At 36.3% G+C, this 21016-nt stretch overlaps 2 protein-coding genes across 2 annotated transcripts; one reads left to right on the top strand and one right to left on the bottom strand.

Annotated features, from left to right (window-relative positions):
* Window positions 1–453: 453 nt before the first annotated feature.
* On the bottom strand, window positions 454–5113 carry mRpS23 (mitochondrial ribosomal protein S23). The gene is made up of 4 exons (XM_003707142.3): window positions 4346–5113; window positions 3929–4090; window positions 3759–3858; window positions 454–729 (listed from the first exon to the last, which is right to left on the bottom strand). The coding sequence occupies exons 1-4, from the start codon at window positions 4387–4389 to the stop codon at window positions 526–528; spliced, it is 510 nt and encodes a 169-aa protein (XP_003707190.1). The 5' UTR covers window positions 4390–5113; the 3' UTR covers window positions 454–525.
* A 402-nt stretch (window positions 5114–5515) lies between these two features.
* nero (deoxyhypusine hydroxylase nero) lies at window positions 5516–9104 on the top strand. Its single transcript, XM_003707135.3, has 3 exons — window positions 5516–6134; window positions 6706–7032; window positions 8744–9104. The coding sequence occupies exons 1-3, from the start codon at window positions 5855–5857 to the stop codon at window positions 9052–9054; spliced, it is 918 nt and encodes a 305-aa protein (XP_003707183.1). The 5' UTR covers window positions 5516–5854; the 3' UTR covers window positions 9055–9104.
* The last annotated feature ends 11912 nt before the right edge of the window (window positions 9105–21016 follow it).

Genomic DNA, 21016 nt, shown 5'->3' with positions numbered 1-21016 from the left:
GCACCACATTAAGACTTATAAGATCGTTAAAAAGTAAATACGAAAGATAATATATAGATAAAATATTTGTTTCTTACAGATTCGGGTTTTTAAATCATTACATACACATATATGCAGAAACACAAAAGTATGCATAAGTATTTCCATATTCCAAATTCCAATTTAACATTTTAAGAACAAATTTTATAGGTGTTACATAATCATAAAATGCAAACAAAAGATCTGATTTTTTCAATTCAGGACACTATTAATTTTTTTCTAATATATGTATACAATAAAAAGCTTTACATATTTTCACATTACAAGTAGTATAAAATTTTATTTTCTATTCTATTACATAATACATTATTTACAGTGGCCATTTTTATTTACAATAGTGGAATACGCAAATACTGTATAATATTAAATAAAAAAATAATATAAATAATAAGGATTAAGTACATATTTCAAACATAATTTAAGATTATTTTTTATTTTCCTAAATATTATTACAAATATATACAAGTTCTTCTATTTTCTTAAATTTTAATTTTTTGCATTATCATTTGGTAATGTGTCATTAATTTGGGATCTTGTTTCTTCAGTCCAAGGTTTCATTTCTTTAGTCTGAGGTTTGCTTTCTTTAATCTGAGGTTTTCTTTCTTTAGTCTGAGGTTTTATTGACTTCTCAAAAGCTGTTGTATAAATAAACAGTGCTTTATCATATATCTCTGCCTCTTCGATACCAGCCTGTAATAAATAAATTAATGTATATAATAATTACTATATGTTATGCAAAATATATACATGTATGTATAATGTATTTATAGGAGATGGAGACACTTTAAAACGATATGTACAAACAATATCGCATAACTCATTTATTTTAATGATCACAAAAAATACTTAAAATCAAAGGTGAATAGGGACATAGATTTACGCTAACAAGGGACCATCCCGAAGTGATAATTTCCGATTTTGATGAAACTTGGATATAATGTAGCTCTCGAAAAAATATCCGACACGTATTTTTTTTTAGCTGCCATCATTCATGTTAAGGGGATAAAAATAGCCCTCAAAGTGGGGGATGAGAATCACGTTTTGTGGAATATCTCGGGAACCAGTAGAGCTAGAGGGATAGTTTATACTGCAAAGTTGTGTATTTTTTAATGCGGAATCCAACTGTGCAAATGGATTTTAAAAAATCGCATTTGTTTAAATAATATATTAAAAAATGTCACTTTTTTGTTAGTTTTTCTGTTTAAAAGTTGTTGTATTTTCTCGTAATTTTTTATGTGATAAGTATACTAGTAAGTATAAAATACGGATAAAATGGAATTTTCATTTTTACATTGTAAATATAGTTAACGAAGTTGTATTTTTATCGTACCTTTGCGGGACGCAGTCCTCGAATGTATATAATCAAGTACGTAGAGAGCTTCTATGTCTTTACTAGTAACTGTATTACAGTGAACTTGACAAATTTTTTTCAAAAAGTTTCCCAGGTATAAGAGTTAGCCGGCGATGACCGCTAAGGTTTTTCCGCGCGGTCACAAGGCTTTTATTGAGAGGGCTACTGCACCCAACTTTTTTCAAGTTTTTGGCAACTGAAACCAAGCTGTTTCACGTTTATGAATATATGGGAGCTTTGAAAAGAACTGGTTTTAATATTAGTTCCTGCAATTTTTTAAAAGGCTAAACATCATAAAAGTATTAGTTCATTCAATATATTGATTGCAATAATGATATTCCACTAGAAAATGATTAAAACATAAATACTCCTGACACCACGAACACTTTATACAAATAACACTACTACACGATTGCAAGTTATGCTCGATGTGTTGGTGAAACAAAATTCTACGAGGTTTTCAAATTCTCCTAGCCTCTCGTCAACATGTATAGCTGCATCGAAACCATACATATTGGAAGAATATTGTTTATCGAGGTATTGATAATTGGTTGTGTGTGTGCGATTGAATTTTTATTATAGTATCACTAGCATCTAAATTTATATTGAAATTTAACGTTATGACCAAATCTGATACTTTTCATACGAAATTTTTCCAAGCGCGACAACTGGAAACATCTAACAGTTGAATTAAACCTGTAGCATTTTTTGGGATTTTATGATCTCAAAATTTATTCCTACTGAGGCAATACTTTCAAATTGACTGTAATACAGTTACCAGTAAAGATGTAGAAGCTCTTTACATACTTGATTATATGCATTTGAGGCCGCGTCCCGCAAAGGTACGATAAAAATGTAACTTCGTTAACTATATTTACAATGTAAAAATGAAAATTCCATTTTATCCGTATTTTATACTTACTAGTATAATTATCACATAAAAAATTACGAGAAGATACAACTTTTAAACAGAAAAACTAACAAAAAAGTGACATTTTTTAATATATTATTTAAACAAATGCGATTTTTTAAAATCCATTTGCACAGTTGAATTCCGCATTAAAAACTACACAACTCTGCAATTTAAACAATCCCTCTAGCTCTACTGGTTCCCGAGATATTCCACAAAACGTGATTCTCACCCCCCACTTTGAGGGTTATTTTCACCCCCTTAACGTGAATGATAATAAATTCTACATAGAACAATCTCAAATGTCTGCCAGTCCATTATGTATTTTTCCAAATTCCCTGATCACCGGTTCAACCCTCTATAAGACCAATCTTACTTGATTTAAAGGGAAACAATCAATTAATATTTCCATAAGTACAAATGTAGAAAAGATATTAATGCAAACACAATGTTTAAACAGAATGACATTTTTTACACAGATCAAATGTTTAAAGCGTTATATTTAAAAAAGTATTGAAATATTTTTATAAAAAATTTATGCTATATGATTTCATGTGAAATATTTAACACAACAGTATGAAATATCTGATGTATTGATTGTTTTAACAGTATACATAAAAAAAAATATTCAACCCTATTTTAAGAAAGGGGTAACCTTCATATAATTATTAACATACTGGAATATTGAAGACTATATTTTCCACAAAATCAACTAAGATTGACTTCTATTACATATTTTTGTTATCATTGAAAACAAACAAACTGCATAATGTGCCTATTTTGAGTAGATAAATTATTATATACAGGGTGTTAATAAAAGGGTTAAATACTTTCATGATAGATCATCAAACAAAAAAAAACAGTTCTGATAAACATGGATCAAATAATTTATGTATTCCAAATTTTAAATAATTTATGACTTAAGTTATAGCACTGAACTTATTTGCTTTTATTAATCAATTATAATATGTAAATAACTCAATTTATGTGAACCTTTGTAGCGAGAATTTCTTAAGATTATATAAATTATTTAGATAGATAGAAAATATTTGTGAAACAACGTAAAGAAAGTCAGAGATTTCAAAGGTTTAAAATTCTTATATATATGTGAACACATAAAAAGTTTTCTTATAATCAGTAGAACTAATAATATGATATTTAGTTATTTACACATCAGAAACAAATAAGTTAAACACTGCAATTTATATACAATATTAATTTTAACTTTGAATATAAAGTTTTTGGTAACATTTATTAAAATCTTATTTTTCTTTTATTTAATGAATTCTATCTACCCTTAACATGAGGATCATAAATCATAAGTGCACTGTATCTTAGCAAAGTTTTCTTTTTCACTTGGTCTGATCAGCATTATTCTTTTAATATTAAAATATTTAACTCTTTTTGTTCAGTACACGGTATGTTAGTAAAAGTAATATAATATTTCTAACACATTACCTTCTGAAGACTGTCACATATGTTACAGAATAATTGAGTTCGAGATATCGTGTTACTTTTCAAATCCATCATTCGAAGTGCTACATCATTATGAAATTTCCTGTAACAAATTTCATATATAAAAGAATTTTACAATTATTTATATGTAATTTATATTTAATTATATTTACGCTCTTATAGCATCTTCTTTATACAGAATATTTCGTATTGGTGTCTGAGGCGCTGGTCTATCAAATCTTGGTTCATATTTTGGTGGAAAAGCTTTATACACATCATACCATAATGGTAATTTTGTTTCTGGTAAAGCCTTGTTTTGCCATAATGCTGTTATCCTAAAATTAATAAATAATTCAAAATATTTCTTGAGATGTGATATCCAAAAATGCAATAAAAAATTTATTAATAAATTTGTGTTTTAACTATTCTAAGATGATTACATATTAACTTAAAATCTAATATATTTCTAAAGTAACACAAATATTTTTCATTTTTAGAATTAATTTAACACATTTAATATGTTATTTAAATATTTTCAAACCTTTATATAAAATATATAAAACTCTATTATACAAGGAAAATAATTTTACCTGGAAAAAATTGTTCCAATTCTTTCTGCCCTACTGTGTGCCATAGTTTATGTGTAAAATTATAAATTACAATTTTTTATTTTATTTTCTGTATAATAATAAAAACGGAGAAATACATAGGTTTAATATGAATGAAAGATAAAGCTCAAAGTTACGAGCTTGCTGTTCACCATATATTGTGTTCTTCAAGAGAAGAAACAAACTGTACATAGAAGCATAGAGTTATAAGCCGAATCATGTTTTTGTGCCATGTGCGGCGCATATAGCATTGACATTAGCAAAGAATTGATACAAGAAAAAAGAATCTACACGGTATCTGTGACTACGTTTCCATCGAGGGTCCAAATCGGGTCAGAGTCGGGTTAGAGTCGGGTTGGGGTCAGCGCTTGTACGGTGGAAACGCCAAAGGTTTAGTTGAACTCTACCCTACAAAATTTTAGGGTAGCGTTCAGTTGAGGTTCGGTGGAAACGACAAGAGTCGAGTTCGTGTTGCCAACATAACAAATCCAAATTGCATTGTGTATCACGTGCTGTATTAATTGGTGTAGAAGAGGTTATTATTACTTTTTGTCGGTGATCTTGTAATCTGAGAAATAATTTTTGTATGTTATTTTGATATTCTAAAATTAATATTGCTCAGCTTTACATGTCAGAATATGGTAGTTGACTTTGTGCAGTTGGTAATGTTCAACCCAACTCCAACCCCAACGTAACTCTGATCCCATGGAAACAGGCAAGGCAACTTAACTCTAACCCGACTCTAACCCGACTCTGACCCGATTTGAACCCTCGATGGAAACGTAGTCTGTGATGTTTAATAAAGCCTTTCTAATAGTTGTGAAAACTAGCGCGAAATTTAAGTCAAGTGAATCTAATTTCATGTCAACTTTTAATAATTAGAAATATAAAAGATAGCGCTTGAGTCCCGAAGGGTCTCATTCTGCCATTTACATTATGTATAATTCCTAACTAAATTTCAAATCGGCTTCACTTCTCGACTTCGACTTTATTTCTCACGAAATTGCTTTTAAACGTGAACATTTGATCAAAAAAATATTTCGAAAATGTCTCTTACGAATTATGCATACTATACGTATATTATGTATAGTGTATAGAAGAGACTCATTTAGTCAGGGACTCAAAAGGGTCATTTTTCTACAAAATTATTATATTGATATCGATAGTTATTTATTTAAGTAAACTCATTGGTTCATCAATTTTGTGTCAAAAGCGTGTTCATCTTTTGTTCGAAGCTAGAAAATAATTACCGTGTGCGGTAGCCTTAAGCTTACGATGCAATCAAGACGCATTTAGTCTGTAAACGCCCTTTCTTTGTTTGAAACTTTAACCTCAAAAGTTATTTGCATCCAAATTTGAACAAATATTGGAAAATAGAACTTATTTTGTACACAGATTTTTGTACACAGCAATTTTTATAATTTAGTAAATTAAATGAAGTTGCAAGTATTTTATTCAAAATTGGAAGTACTGTAAATTTATAAACGTGATATGTTGGAAATAAGTGAAAGTCAAATTTCTGCCATAGGTCAGGTTTTGAATGACCAAAATCGGCCGTTAAAAGAGAGATTTCGTGCATTGTTTACTTTAAAAAATATTGGTGGTGTTAAAGCAATCGAACAGATTAATAACTGTTTTAAAGATGAATCAGCCTTATTGAAACATGAACTTGCTTATTGTCTTGGTCAAATGCAAGATTCTCGTGCTATACCTATTCTAAATGAAGTACTAAAAGATATTAAACAAGAGCCAATGGTTCGTCATGAAGCAGGTATGTTATATTACGTATGAGTACTGTATATATTATAATATGTTATGCACGTGTACAAAGTATCTCAGTGTTCTCAATGTTCCTAAGGATACAAAAAGTGTCACATTAATATAGTTCCTAAAATTTGTACATTTTAAGGTATAGACATTATATCTTGTATCAAAAATTTAAGGTAGAAATTTAAGGACTAATACTACTTTTTTATAAAAAGTAAATGATTAATTAAAGCAAATAATGTTTACATTGATGGTAGCATACTTCATAGTATAATGTTTCAGTGACAGTGAATAACAATGTTGTTGTAATCGTTTATTTTAATATCATTTAACAGATATTCATTTTATATATAATGAAGTTAACAGGAACAAAAAAACACAGGAAAGCACTAACGGGAAGCTAAAAGCTCAATATCTCTGTTAATGAACTTTTGCGTAAAAAATGTCTATATCTTAAAAAGGAAGAATTTTTAAATGTATGTTCATAATATAATTCATAGTTTTTCATCCTTAGGAACATTAGAATATATTAAAGTTTGACTATATATTGAATGGAATTTATTTATTTGTATTAGGTGAAGCTTTAGGTGCAATTGGTGATCCCAGTGTTATACCATTGTTAGAAGAATATAGTAACGATTGTATACCAGAAGTAGCAGAAACTTGTCAATTAGCATTAGCCAGATTGCAATGGTTAAAATTACATAATTCAAAAAATTCAACCCATTCACAAAAAAGTCCTTATATGTCCGTGGATCCAGCACCACCAGCAGATATAACTGATGTTGAAAAATTAAGGAGCATCCTTTTAAATGAAAATATTTCCTTGTTTGAAAGGTACCAAGCAATGTTTTCATTAAGAGACTTGCATACTCGGGAAAGTATTCTTGCACTAGCAGAAGGTAAGTTTGATAAGTTTCTTTCTTAACCATTCTGATTCGATATTGACATGTTGTATTGGTATATGAAGGATCCTGCATATGATATACCTGTAAAAGTGATTCTGGCCAAATTCATTGAAATTAAGATAATATATATAAAAAATACATTAGTTAGTATATATATATACATATGCAGGTTGTGCCATAGCTGGTTGTACAACTGGAAATGGGATGATTCTACATAAAAAAATAAGTCAAAAATGTAGGATAAAATTCTTTCATATGACACTTTATTTTCGAGAAAAATAGGTTTGAAAATTTATCAAGTATGTGTACACTTGGTCTACATTTAATTTCACAAACTATGCTGTAAATTATTTTTATTATTTTCTATAAACATATACAATTTTAAGCATATACATCCATGTTTTTATACATGGAATACATCCGTAACCAAGGACATAACATGATATTTCATGTATCATACTCCCAGTTCTCTTATGCTTATTGAACAGAACATTTAATTTCCTCAAATTTATGGTAGCACACAGTAATCTAGAGTATGCTGATATGATTCTTGAATGTTCCACTTCATACTCAAAGAAATTTGATTTTCCAACAAGACGGGGCACCATCACACTATAATCACGAGGTAAGGCAGTTTTTATATAAAAATTATTGGTGTTAGACCGTGATGGCAGAATTCTTCGGCCGCCACTATCTCCCTATCTTTCACCACTGGATTTTTATTTGTGGAGTTACCTTAAGCCTATTATGTATAGTGATGACATAGTAAGTTTGGAGCAATTACGACAGAAAGTTATTATAGCGTTTGACAAATTCATTTGTAGGAATTTGATAACAAAAGTACAATTATGAATGCAACAATATGGAAATCGCTGTCAGTAATTTATGAACTGAATGAAATTACTCCAGAATATTGTGGATGTGGTTTCTATTCCCTTGAATAGAAGGGAATAAAAATAGTTTACAGCGAAGTCCATCAAGTCGAATGTAGACCAATCGTACTCGATAAATTTTCAAACCTATTTTTCTCAAAAACAAAGTCTCATATAAGACAATTTTATTCTACATTTTCGACTTATTTTTTTATGTAGATTCATCCCCTTTTCAGTTACGATACACCCAGTAGATGCTTAAATAATATGTGTATACAATATATGTATATTATATGGTGCACACTATACTATATGCACAGATATTCATGTATATGTATTTGCACACACATATGCAAACATCATGTATACACATATTTTTAAAGTATTTATATGTATATATCAATTGATATATTCTGAAACAGCATTTTTGAAGCTGCAATTTGGCTACCCTAGATCCATTTTATCTTTTATATTTTTGACTTTATATAGGTTTTTCATCAGTTGGATCTTTGTTATACATAAATACTGCATATTTGAAACGGATATTTCTCACAGGAATATTGTATGGAGGGTTTTTTATATAATATGTAACCGTATCTTTATAAAAATATATGTAGTTTATTATACAAGACTGAATATAACCAGATATAATTGGAAATTATTGTAATTAGAATAGCAAAAATGAGAGCACAGTATTATAAGTATCTTATACAATATAACCATTCATTTGTAATAAAATTTTAATTGGTTATACGAAGCATCGTATCAGAAGGGTTGAGAGTATTTACTATTTGCATTCATATTTATAATTATATCTATTTATTTATAATTAGGTTTGAAGGCAGGTAGTGCTCTGTTTAGGCATGAAATAGCTTTTGTTTTGGGACAATTGCAGGAAGAAATTACTGTTCCATATTTGGCAGCTTCTTTAGAAAATATGGAAGAAAATGAAATGGTACGGCATGAATGTGCAGAAGCATTAGGTTCCATTGCAACTTCAGATTGTTTTAATATTTTAAATAAATATATCAATGACAGTCAAAGAGTTGTACGGGAAAGTTGTATAATTGCATTAGATATGTGCGAGTATGAAAATAGTTCAGAATTTCAGTATGCAAATACATTAACCAAGGTTAATGCTTGAAACTGTATTTTTCTTAATTTGTAATGGAATAAATGAATTTTAAAGAAAAAGTTACTATTTAAAGTATAATCATTAAAAGTTTGTAATAGCTTGATTTTCATATGTAAATGAAACATGAAGGGTTATTGGGAAGAGCAATTAGAATTACAGAAAGTCAAAATTTCAATGAGGATATTTTATGAATTTTGCTCTTACTATACACAATTTAATATCAATATTTATTATCTAAAATTTAATATCTTTCTTTTTTAGAATGAGTTGTAAGTATGTTTGTGACAGTCAAGTTATAAAGTTGGGATACTGTTAAATGTTACAACTGAGATAATTGTAGTCAAAAACTTTGATTGTATAGTAGGACATTTTTGATATAATATTGATACAAAGTAAGCAGAACATCTCAGCAATATAAAATGAACGAAAGAGAAATATTTTTAGTGTTAATTATTGTACATAAACTTTTGAAGAAAAGACCACTTCCCTGTTATATAATGCTTTATTTCGAAAGCTTTTTAAAAAAATTTTAAATGATACTTTTACGTTTTAATTAAAAAATGTATCTTCAACAAATGCTATATATATATATATATATATACATGTTAAGTGTTATAAGTAGAATCTATTTTATATAAATGGAGCAATCTCTGCATAATTAATCATTTTGAAACATCATTATTTTTTAGATACTATTATTATACAGTAAAGTCTTAACATAAGAGAAAAAATGATCTTCATTAGTGAAACTCTAGAGTCTAGACCTTTCGAGGTGTCAAGAAATTTGGGGTAATCGGATGTTCCGACTCGTAGGCTGCCTCATCGTTGAATCCACTTTCATTCAGCCATTGTAACTGAAGTGGTGTTAACTTCGAGGCCATCTTCCAACCGAGCATATTCTCGGTGGGTTTTCCTGAATTAGCGTCTTCGGGGGCGATGTCCGCCGGTAAATTCCAAATTGGATCAATGTCCAAATCTTGTGTATAAGTAATATCAGACGCTATTTTTGTGGCATACACGACAAGGCACGGATAAGCCGTATACAAATAATACGTGTCATGATTTACGCGTCCAAACCATCCTATCGAACTGTCTTCAACGAATGGGACATACAGTCTATGTTTGGCACGGATCCGTACTTCTCGATGATTCAATTGCGTGTTGCCTAGTCCATTCATGAGGAAGCCCACTAGGGCAGGAACTTTATAGTTTCCATTATATATCATCCTCATGTAGGAGTCTTCGTCATTAGTTAAAGGTCGACCGGATACATCTAAGACTTTTAAAAGTCTGGCGTATGATAATGCTGCTACATAATAGCAGAACGCCGACTCCGACACCCTGCGGCTAAAGCCGTTATCTATGGCAGCTATTGACCGGTGTGTCTGCCTGGCTACTTGATCCAGTTCATAGAAACCCGGATACACGAGGACTTCAGTTGCTACTGGCCTCGCCTCTCTTCCTGGCTCAGGCAAAACCGCCTCTCGATACAGCGGATCGTTTTTCGGCGCTGTTGCGGTTGATGACTAGTAAGCCGGTCTAGGTGGAGCAACCTGCCTCCCCCCCTCTATTTTTGGAGGTCGTACGTTGGCTTGGGGCTTGGGCCGAGTCTTTGGGCCCGTCGGTCTAGGTCGAGGGTTCTCCCTCTCATCCCTACCGTCAAAACGTGTAGAGGATTCACCGAACCGTCGAGGTTCAGGTGAGCGCTCGCGCCTTGGGCCACGAACGTAAGAGCTGTTTCTAAACTCTTTTACATAATTCTTCTTCATATTGAAGTTATGTTTCCGTCCGGATACCCTTGATGTGATAAATCTCAAAAGTCGAGGGGTCGAGGGGTAACTCCACGCCAGGTCGATCACTGTCTAATGTCATTATCGTCAACTTTGTTTTAGTCGAAATATGTTGTAATCCATGTGAAATTAGAGGAGGGGAGGGCAACTTTAAGTCATCATTTTGTCGCTGTCAAATTCATTAGAATATTAAAATATGCAATTTTTGCCCATTTTGGCGAAAACAAGCTTCACCTATGAACTCCACACTGCTGCGCATTTGTTTTTGTATATTATTCCTAATATGCTGATTCATTGCATTTAAGGATTGTGCATCGTCAGTGTCTATCACACTTTTCTCTTACTTTTTAAGATTTTGACAATTTATTTTTAATTGCAAAATCTGTTTTACGTTTTGTACTAGTTTATCTACTGATAGGAAGTTCATAAGGAATGGGTGCTAATATGGAAATCGGTTCATTTGGTGTAAATCGTACGGAATAGGCATTGTTTGTTGGGGTATTATGGAAACAATTTATAAATACTTGAGAGCAGGAGTTTGTTAATGTTCTAAAAAGAGAAGTTATTAACTTGTGGAGTTTGGATTTATAGGGGATGTAAATCGTTAATATGCCCATAGCTACGTAATACGTCCATGATTTGTTTATATATAGTTTTTGTTCTTCTGTGTTCTGATAAAAATTGTATCTGGTCGTCTATTTCGTCTAATGTATTTCCTAACGTCTTCAGTTTGTGTGCATTTAGATGACAGCGGTCGCCGAGTCGAATTAGAAGAAAATCCGTTATTTTCAACATTGTCTCTTTTAGTCTATCTTTTAGTTTACTATTGTTCATGCTGCTTCGTAACGTAACGTTTAAAGAAGTATCATGGCTTTATTTTCAGGTTGTAAAATTATGTCCTCGGTAATACCCTGACAGTCAGATCGTGTAGTTAAGTGGTGTGGTTGCTGAAATTTCTACGTTTCTAGATTTTCTACCAAGGTAGATGTGTAGGAAAATCAGGAAAATGACCGAAATAGATAAAATAACGAATTATACAAGATTTAACTAACGAATGTCCTGTTTATTGCTGTGACGTGTTGCCACGTTCACAGTCAGCACAAGAATACCTCCTCGGCAAAACCTTGGCCGTGAGGACACCAACGTCACCATGGCCCTTAAAAACTATTCATTATACTCTAGCCTCATAAAACTTTCCCTTGCAACCTGGACAGCTCTCTGACGAAGCGCACATGGACGACTCTCGTCGATGCATCTATCTAAACTCTATATTTCTAACATTCGGCCATACTGACGTTAGGTCTGTCCTCAGACCTCACAATTACTTTCTCTTTTCTTCAACTAAACGCCCGTTACATTGCTTAGAACCATTTCTTGATCAAAAACATAATATCCATGTCCTGCTCAACATTCCTAACGACACTAAGACATCGTCATGTCCGTTCATCGTCACCTTTAACATTCCTGACGATACTAAGACACCGTCGTGTCCGTTCATCGTCCACCTTTGGCGCTCCTGACGACACTAAGATACCATTGTGTCCGTTCATCGTCTATCTTAATACCCTGACGATACTAAGCACCATATTGTCCGTGCATCGTCTATGATCTAACATATATCTGTATCTATGCTCAGCCCCTCTGACAGCCCTCGTGTCGCAGCGTCCAAAATCCCATCTCTTTTACGCTGCTTCTACTGCAACTCTATTCCAGCAGAGACCATTGCCGCTGCTCGATGGAGTTTGCCTGATCACCTGGCAAACGTCCCCTCTGGCACCTCAACCCTTTTCCATGTCCTTATTGCCTTAGCCCTAAGCTTTTGATGGTCTTTCTTTTGTCGACTGTAAGCAAAATCAATCAAAGATGAGATACCATACCACTACATTAAGTGTAATTACTACACGTAAGTAATAAAAGTAGATATCGCATGAACAGAAGTGGTATGAAAATTTTAAATTATTAATTGTGACATGAAATAATAGCTTTGTTTTTACTCCTTTTTCTGGTTTTGAAATCTCTATTAATAAATTTTATTATGTAATATAATCTTACTCTAATAAATAATTTTAGCAAATAAATTTTTGGAAAATTACAACAAGGATAAGAAAACTAAACAGCGGATAAAATTTGCATAACATTTGTTTGAACAATAATATTAAAATTTTCGAAAAATTTAGTATGCAATTCTGTAATGTAATTAATAAATAGTGCATTTGGTACATATACCAGATGTAGAAGTATGAAACCGGAATTTTTTTGTAAAAATTGCACGTCTGTTATTTGAAAATTATAAAAAATATTTTATTCAAAATAGTCTCCATTGGAATTTATACATTTTTCCCGCCTCTTGGGCAGGTTATGAATGCCACGTCAAAAAAATAATTCTTCCTTTGAAGCGAACCAGTTGTCGAGCCATTTTCGTACATTTTCATACGAATCGAAGTGTTGTTCGGCGAGTGCATGTCCCAATGATGCGAACAGATGGTAATCAGACGGAGACAAGTCTGGAGAATAAGCCGCATGCGCTAGTATTTCCCAATTGAACGCCTCGATCGTATCCGTGACCCGTTTTGCTGTGTGTGAGGGGGCATTATCATGAAGCAAAATGACTTTATGTTGCCTTTTTGCATATTCCGGTCGTTTTTCACGTATTGCTCGATTCAAATCGATCATTTGTTGTTGGTAGCGATCAGTGTTAACGGTTTCGCCAGGTTTTAGTAGCTCATAATATATTATACCCTTTTGATCCCACCAAACGCACAGCATTGCTTTCTTTCCAAAACGATTTGGTCTTGCAGTGGATGTTGATGGTTCGCCTGGATTCACCCATGATTTACGACGCTTAGGATTCTGAAAATATATCCACTTTTCATCACCTGTCACTATTCGATGAAGAAATGATTTTCTTTTACATCTGACGAGCAGCATTTGACAAGTGGTTTTTCGATTTTCTTGCTGTCTTTCATTCAGTTCATGTGGTACCCATTTTCCCACTTTCTGAATCTTTCCCATAGCTTTCAGATGAAGAGATACTGCTTTTTGCGTCACATTTAATTGTTCCGCGAGTTCTTGTTGAGTCTGAGTATCGTCTTCATCCAATAAGGCTTGCAAGTCCTTGTCTTCAAACTTTTTCGGTGATTTCCCACGCTCCTCGTTTCTCACGTCAAAATCACCACTTTTAAATTTTTTAAACCACTCAAAGCATTGAGTTTTGCCAAGAGCATGTTCACCGTATGCTTCGACAAGCATTCTATGCGATTCTGCAGCAGTTTTCTTCAAATGATAGCAGAATATAGGAAATAGGCGGTGAGATAAAGTAATACACTTTCAATTATATTTTAACAGAAACTTTAATTTAACTTTTGAAGCTCTGAAAGGTACGTCTTTACTAGTCAACGAAAACCGTAAGAATAAGAAAACTCGTCGAAGGAAAAATCCGTTACAAGACCCTATGGGACCCTATGGGTCCTATGGTGACAAACAAACATGTGCAACCTCTTGAGTCGAAACTCCAACTTCAGTGAAAGTTTACGACCCGATGATTTTTGCTGAAGGCAACACTTATTGTGTTGAATAAATCCAACACAGAAAACCAATGCTGTGCGCAAATCATAGTTCGTAGGCACAAAACTCGACATGTTTGAGGTTATAGAAAAATATACCGGTGTATGAAACTTAGGTTATTGTGTGTTGACAAACTTCGTCAGCTGTTAGAGGGAGAAGATGGCGCTACAGAAGCGGTCTTGTGGCGACACCTACTTCCGGCGTGAAAGCGCAACGGAGAGTGCATTTTCGCGCGTAGGAGGTCCATTCTCTCGTGGAACGCTTAGGCGAGTTGACGTGCTTTACAGTTATTCCGTTTTAGTTAAACTCTGCGATTTTAATACCCGGCGCAATTTTGACTCCGGAGATTCGTCAAAGGCATTAATTAATTTTTCCTTGATCGCCTCGTATTTTCCCCGAGTCGGAGGCGAGGTCAGGACATCGGCTACAAATGGCAAAATTGACTGGTCCAATTGAGTGATAACGTGACGATACTTCGTATCATCACTCGTTATTCTCTCCAGGTCGAAAAGCGCTTCGACTTGGATAAACCAGACGCCTGGGTTTTCTCTCCAAAATGGCGGCAACTTCTTTAGCGTCACCGATGCAACGGCTGCCTCGTTTGAGGCGTCTTGCAAGGGCTGATGCGCCCCCTCTAAGTCCGCCATATTGGCGCTTTCTCTCGCAGGCGAGTGCGTTAACGGCATTTTTTTTAAGCTTCGACAGAAATTACGGTAAACAGCCGCTTTTTAACTCTCACATACAGGGCCTTACCTGGTCGTCGGGCAAGCATCCCCTCCTTACTCATCGAGACATTACGCCTCCGATCAGCTTTGTTGTTTCTCCTTTTGAGGGCATTCCTCTCGCTTGTGTCCTAACTTCTTACAAGCGGTACACTGGATCGTGGCTTTTTGCACTCCCTTGCAACGTGCCCTGCTTTCCCGCAATTATAACATACTACTGCCTTCTTCTTTGTTGCTTCGTCCGCCTTCGATGAAGTTGAATACGTTGTGCGCTGCTGAATCTTCATCTTCTTCTCCTCTTTCCCCGGCATCTTCCCCATAGTGCACATCGACGCGTATAGTTCATTAGGGTCGGTATGTTTTGCCGACCGAATGGTTCTGGCGATCGTTTTATCGGGAATACCAAAAATCACCATATCTATTAATTTGTCATCCGCCAAATTAATATTTAATCTCCTAATAAGATTTAATTTCTGAAAGCAATAATCTCCCAGAGATTGTTCTGGCTTTGCTTCATATAAATCTGCCTCTCGCAGTAATTTTGAGAACGGCATCGCCCGACGAAATTGTGCCACGAGAAACACCTTCGTTTCAGTCCAGGTAGTCACTGCCTGCATCTGTGTGTCATACCACTGCCTGGCATGTCCACGCAATCGTGTGGCGATTAGACGCATGACACAACGATCGTCCCATGAAAATCGCGATGCTAAATCATTCACATGGCGCACCCAGTTCTCAATGGCGATATCCTTTTTTGACGGGTCGTAAATGGGGATCAAATGCTCGTCTCCCGGACGTGCAAAACTCGGAGATTTTGCACACGACGTATAACTCCTCGTATTCAGGCTATCTTCCTCGATCCGATCACGACGATCGTTTCTAGCCGAATTATTGTTTCTACGCGGATTACGCGAACGTACACGCGAAGTACGCCTTCCACGGCTGCGCGAACGCGAACGCGACAACGAATCCCGCCGTCGGGACGAACGCGACCTGGATACACGCCGACGGTCCACTACATGCGACATCGCTCGCGAAGATGCTCGCGATCTTACTAGCATCTCTTCCATCATCGATTCTAGACGTTGCAATCGTGTTTCCGAAGCACGCTGGTCTCTCCTCTCAGGTGCACTTTCTTCATCACGACTGCACGATGCACGATCCATTTTAATTATCGATTAAAGATGTAGTCAATATATAAACACTTAACACTAGTCTCAAAAGAGTTTCTAATTATCACTAAAATTATTACAGTCACTAATAACTAACAATAAATGCACACTTTATAGTTCAGAGCACTCGAATTGTTTGTATAATAATACGCGAGTACACTCGTGAAAATGTGCACTTACACAAATGTAAATTAATATAAGCACGGTAAATCCCGCTTCTGATATGTAAACTATATATCAGGAAAGGTTATTGATAGGGTATCAATAATTTGTGGGCGATTTTAAAACAAGTAACTGCGATTCCTTTACTGACGTTTTCACGATGAAAGTCAATACAAGAGTGTCTTCGTTGACACGATCCTGTCTTGAGGACACCCCCGTCAGCGTGGCTGTTTAGGGCACTTGGGCCCAGCGAAGTTTCCTGAGGAAGGGGAAGTGCAATGACAAAAAGCGGATGGCCTGTGTCGACTGTTCGTCAATTTCTATTTTCTAACAAATTACCTTAAATTCCAATCTTAAAAGATAGACCCTGAAATGTCTCAATGCAAAAACCACAGCCATTGTTTCCAATTCATACGAATGATAGTATCGTTGATCCGCTGTTGTCTGTTTGCTAAAATAGGCTACTGCTGCCAAATTCCCATCTTCCTGCAACTGTAACAACATTGCCCCAACTCCCAATGAACTTGCATCCGTGTGCAATTCGGTAGGTAATTGCGGATCATAAATACGTAACACCGGTCGTGTTACTAACTTCTCTTTGACCTGGCGAAAGGCCTGTTCCTGAGCCCCTCCCCATTTCCACGGTACACTCTTCCGTGTCAACCGTGTCAAAGGCTCGACGATCGCAGCGAAATCCTTAATAAACTTTCGAAAATAACTGGCCAACCCTAGAAATTGGCGTACCTGCTTTACATTTGTCGGCTGTGGCATTTCTTTTACCGCTTCTATTTTTCATTGTCCTGGCCTCACTCCTTGCGCGCTAACCTCTCGACCTAAGTATTCAATAGTTTCTTTAAAGAACAAACATTTTTCCAACCTAAGAGTCAAATCATGTGTCCGCAAGGCCTCTAAAACTTCTCGTAATTTACTAAGACCTTTCTCAACCGTTTTCGATGGTATTATTATGTCGTCAATATAAGGAATCGTCCCTTTTACCGGTGCCAAAAGTTTTCGCATCAGGCGCTGAAACACAGCTGGCGCATTTGTTAACCCAAACGGCATTCTCAAAAATTCATAATGTCCCTCCGGAGTAATAAACGCCGTTTTCGCTACAGAATTTTCTGCCACCGGAACCTGATAATAACCCGATGCTAAATCAAGACTTACAAACCACCGATTTCCCCCGAGCTGATCGATCTGGTCATCAATGAGTGGCAATGGATGTTTATCTTTTATCGTAATCGCATTCAATTTCCGATAATCTACACACATCATAAAGACTCTGGTCTTTTTCTTCACTAACGTAATCGGGCTCGCGTACGGTGAATCAGATTCTCTAATTATCCCATTATTTAACAAATCTTCTATTATACCACGAACAATTACTTTCTCCGGTTCTGCTAAACGACACGGACGATACGCAACCGGTTCGTCGGTAAGACACTTTATTTCCATCGACACGTTTTTTATTCGTTTTCCTGAGATTCATCCTGAGATTTTCTTCATCGACGAAGATACGTAATCTTGAAATTCCTCTAATAACGCAATAAATAATTGACGATTTATCTCCCCGATATTACCGAAACTCAAGTTAGGATTTTTCTCAATTATATGAATATTCATTGCGGTAATTATTCGCGGCGCTCTATAATCTCTTAACTCGCTAAACGTGAGCCGATTCCCACGTTTCATCATTAATACGTGATTCTGTTGCAAAAAGTCCCTTCCAAGTATCGCCTCATGTCTCATATACCCGTCCGGAAAAAATAAAAGAATCTATATCTGCGGCGACATTCTGTATTCTAATTGTAACCTTAATCAAAAACTTCTTAACCACGGAAGCGTGAATTACAGTACACGCACTTCCAGTATCTACCAACGTTTCGCGACCAAAGTGTTGTTTTTCTTCTTATCTTCTATACCTGGCATGTTCCCCATTGTGCACATGCACGCATGTAAATCATTTGGGTCGTCCAGCTTCGTCGACCGCAACGTCTTAGCCACTGTCTCATCCGGCAGGCCGAAAATGACCATATCAATAGTCTTCTCATCCAAATCCAGATTCAACCGACGGATCATATTAATATTTTGGAAACAATAGTCGCCTAGGGACTGCCCTGGTTTCGCCTCGTACAGAACTGCGTCCCGAAGCATTTTAGCGAACGGAACCGTCCGACGGAGCTGCGTCACCAGTAACACTTTTGTTTCCGCCAAAGTGGTGGCTATCTGGGTACGCGTGTCATACCACTGTCGAGCATGATTCCGTAGTCTCGACGTAATTAAACGCATGACACATATGTCATCCCATGCGAACCGTGCCGCCATTCCATCCACGGTTCTTATCCAGTTCTTGATTGTAATCTCCTCCTTGGACGGATCGTAAATTGGAATCAGCATTTCGTCCCCCGGGCGTATAATACCGACCTTCTTCGCATTCGACACCGACGGCCCGGAATGTCCAGAACAAGCTTCTTCCACCCGATCTTGAGGGCTCTGTGACCGACTGCTTAATTCACGTCTCACCGCCCGCGTGTGTGACACGGAACGTTCACGCGTCGCACGTTTCGAGACACGCGACCGTGAACGCGATCGCGAACCCGCAGCCGCGTGACGGCTCTCCGACACATGCACTCTCCCACGAGAGCGTGAACGCGATCGTGATTTTTCTTTAAATACATGAACACTTGCCCTCGAATTCAATCGCGAACGTGAACGCCACCGCGCGACCACTTTACAATCGCGAACGACTCAAAAACTCCTCCATCATATTCTCCAGTCGTTCAAGTCGCGATTCTGTGGTATTTTCACTCGTTTCACCACGTTCACGACTGCACGACGCCATTATAAATTAACAGAGGGAACAAACAAAAAAAAACAAAAGTCCAATATACTAAATGTTCCACACACTTAATAGTCTGTACACTGTACACGCTTTAAAAAGTCCTTGCACAATACACAACAATGTCTATTATCGCACACTTCTAACACGTGTGACGCGTAGATAAATCCCACTTCTGATTTATAGGAAAATCAGGAAAATGAGCGGAATAAGTGAAATAACGAACTATACGCATATTTACCAACGAATGTCTTGTTTATTCCTCTGACGTATTGCCACGTTCATAGTCAGCACAAGAATGCCTCCTCGGCAAAACCTTGGCCGTGAGGACACCAACGTCACCATGGCCCTTAAAAACTATTCATTATACCTTATGGCCTACTCTCGTCCGATGCATCTATCTAAACTCTGAATTTCTAACAGATGATATGCAGCGTATTAATCGAGAAAATTGTCGTTAGTTATTATGTTACATCCGAGGAATATTCCTTTTCCGTCGGTATTCGAGTCGCGATCGAATTGACCCGCAGGAATGCATTAATGCGGGTCAAATTTGATTTGCCTGCTTTATAGTGGATCTCGTATTCGTAATCGGCTAGTTTCAATCTCCACCTTAGGAGACAAGATGTCGGGTCCTTCACGGAGTTTACGCACACTAGAGGCCAGTGGTCCGTGACAAGATTAAACTTCGTGCCGTATACGTAGGGCCGGAAGTGCTAAACACAATAGATTATTGCAAGGAATTCTTTTTCTATCGTGGAGTAGTTTAATTCTGCGCCGCTAAGTAGTCGCGACACATAGGCTATTGGCCGGTCTTGGCCTATTTTCCCCTGATTCAAAACTCCCCCTATTGCGAATCCAGAAGCATCCGTAGTTATATTAAATGGGACGGTGAAATCCGGGTAACTTAGGACTGGCTCGGTATAGAGAGCGTTCCTTAGAGTGTTGAAAGACCTTTCTTGGTCTTCTCCCCATTTAAACTTGGCGTCTTTCTTTAGAAGGGTTGTAAGGGGTTTTGCGATGTGAGAAAATTTATCGATGAACCTCCGATAATAGCCCACGAGACCCAGGAACTCTCGAATGTTCTTCACCGTTTTAGGGCGAGGGAATTCTTGGACCGCTCTTACTTTCTCAGGGCAAGGTTTGACGCCTTGATCGCTAATTACGTGGCCTAAATAGGCCACCTCTTTCCGGAGAAAACAACATTTTGCTGGCTGAAGTTTGAGGTTTGCAGTCCTTAACCGATTTGCGAGCCGGCGAAATTTAATCTCGTGCTCGGTTAAAGAGCTTGCATATAGGACGATGTCGTCAATATATATAAAGAGTTCGGTACCCTGAAGGCCTTGTAAAGCGGCATCCATCAGACGTTGAAACGTAGCTGGGGAATTTCGTAGCCCGAAGGGCATACGCTCGAACTGGTAATGGCCAAATGGGGTGGAGAATGCAGTTTTAGGAGCGTCCTTGGGGCTCATTCCTATTTGGTGAAACCCATCTGCCATGTCGAACAGGCTAAAGTATTTAGCGCTCCCGAGCTGATCCAGTATATCCATGATATTTGGCAAGCGATACGCATCCGGGATGGATTTCTCGTTCAATGCTCGGTAGTCTATAACTATTCTCCAGCGTTTGTTCCCTTGCTGGTCGGTTTTTTTGGGAACTATCCACAGGGGCGAGTTGTATGGAGAAGTAGAGGGGGTCACGATTCCGTCCGACAGGAGCTTG

This window comes from Megachile rotundata, chromosome 3, assembly GCF_050947335.1.
Source record: "Megachile rotundata isolate GNS110a chromosome 3, iyMegRotu1, whole genome shotgun sequence".
Classification (NCBI taxonomy): Eukaryota; Metazoa; Arthropoda; class Insecta; order Hymenoptera; family Megachilidae; genus Megachile; species Megachile rotundata.
Note: the sequence above shows the minus strand (reverse complement) of the source record. Positions and strands in the feature narration are given on the sequence as shown.

What these genes read in the sequence shown, in the direction of transcription:
- mRpS23 (XM_003707142.3), bottom strand. Translation starts at nt 4,389, where the DNA reads ATGGCACACAGTAGGGCAGAAAGAATTGGAACAATTTTTTCCAG. An exon ending in ATTGGAACAATTTTTTCCAG is followed by an intron (nt 4,091 to 4,345) that starts GTAAAATTATTT and finishes TATTAATTTTAG; the next exon opens with GATAACAGCATTATGGCAAA. An exon ending in TATGTGACAGTCTTCAGAAG is followed by an intron (nt 730 to 3,758) that starts GTAATGTGTTAG and finishes TATTTATTACAG; the next exon opens with GCTGGTATCGAAGAGGCAGA.
- nero (XM_003707135.3), top strand. Translation starts at nt 5,855, where the DNA reads ATGTTGGAAATAAGTGAAAGTCAAATTTCTGCCATAGGTCAGGTTTTG. An exon ending in AATGGTTCGTCATGAAGCAG is followed by an intron (nt 6,135 to 6,705) that starts GTATGTTATATT and finishes TATTTGTATTAG; the next exon opens with GTGAAGCTTTAGGTGCAATT. An exon ending in TATTCTTGCACTAGCAGAAG is followed by an intron (nt 7,033 to 8,743) that starts GTAAGTTTGATA and finishes ATTTATAATTAG; the next exon opens with GTTTGAAGGCAGGTAGTGCT.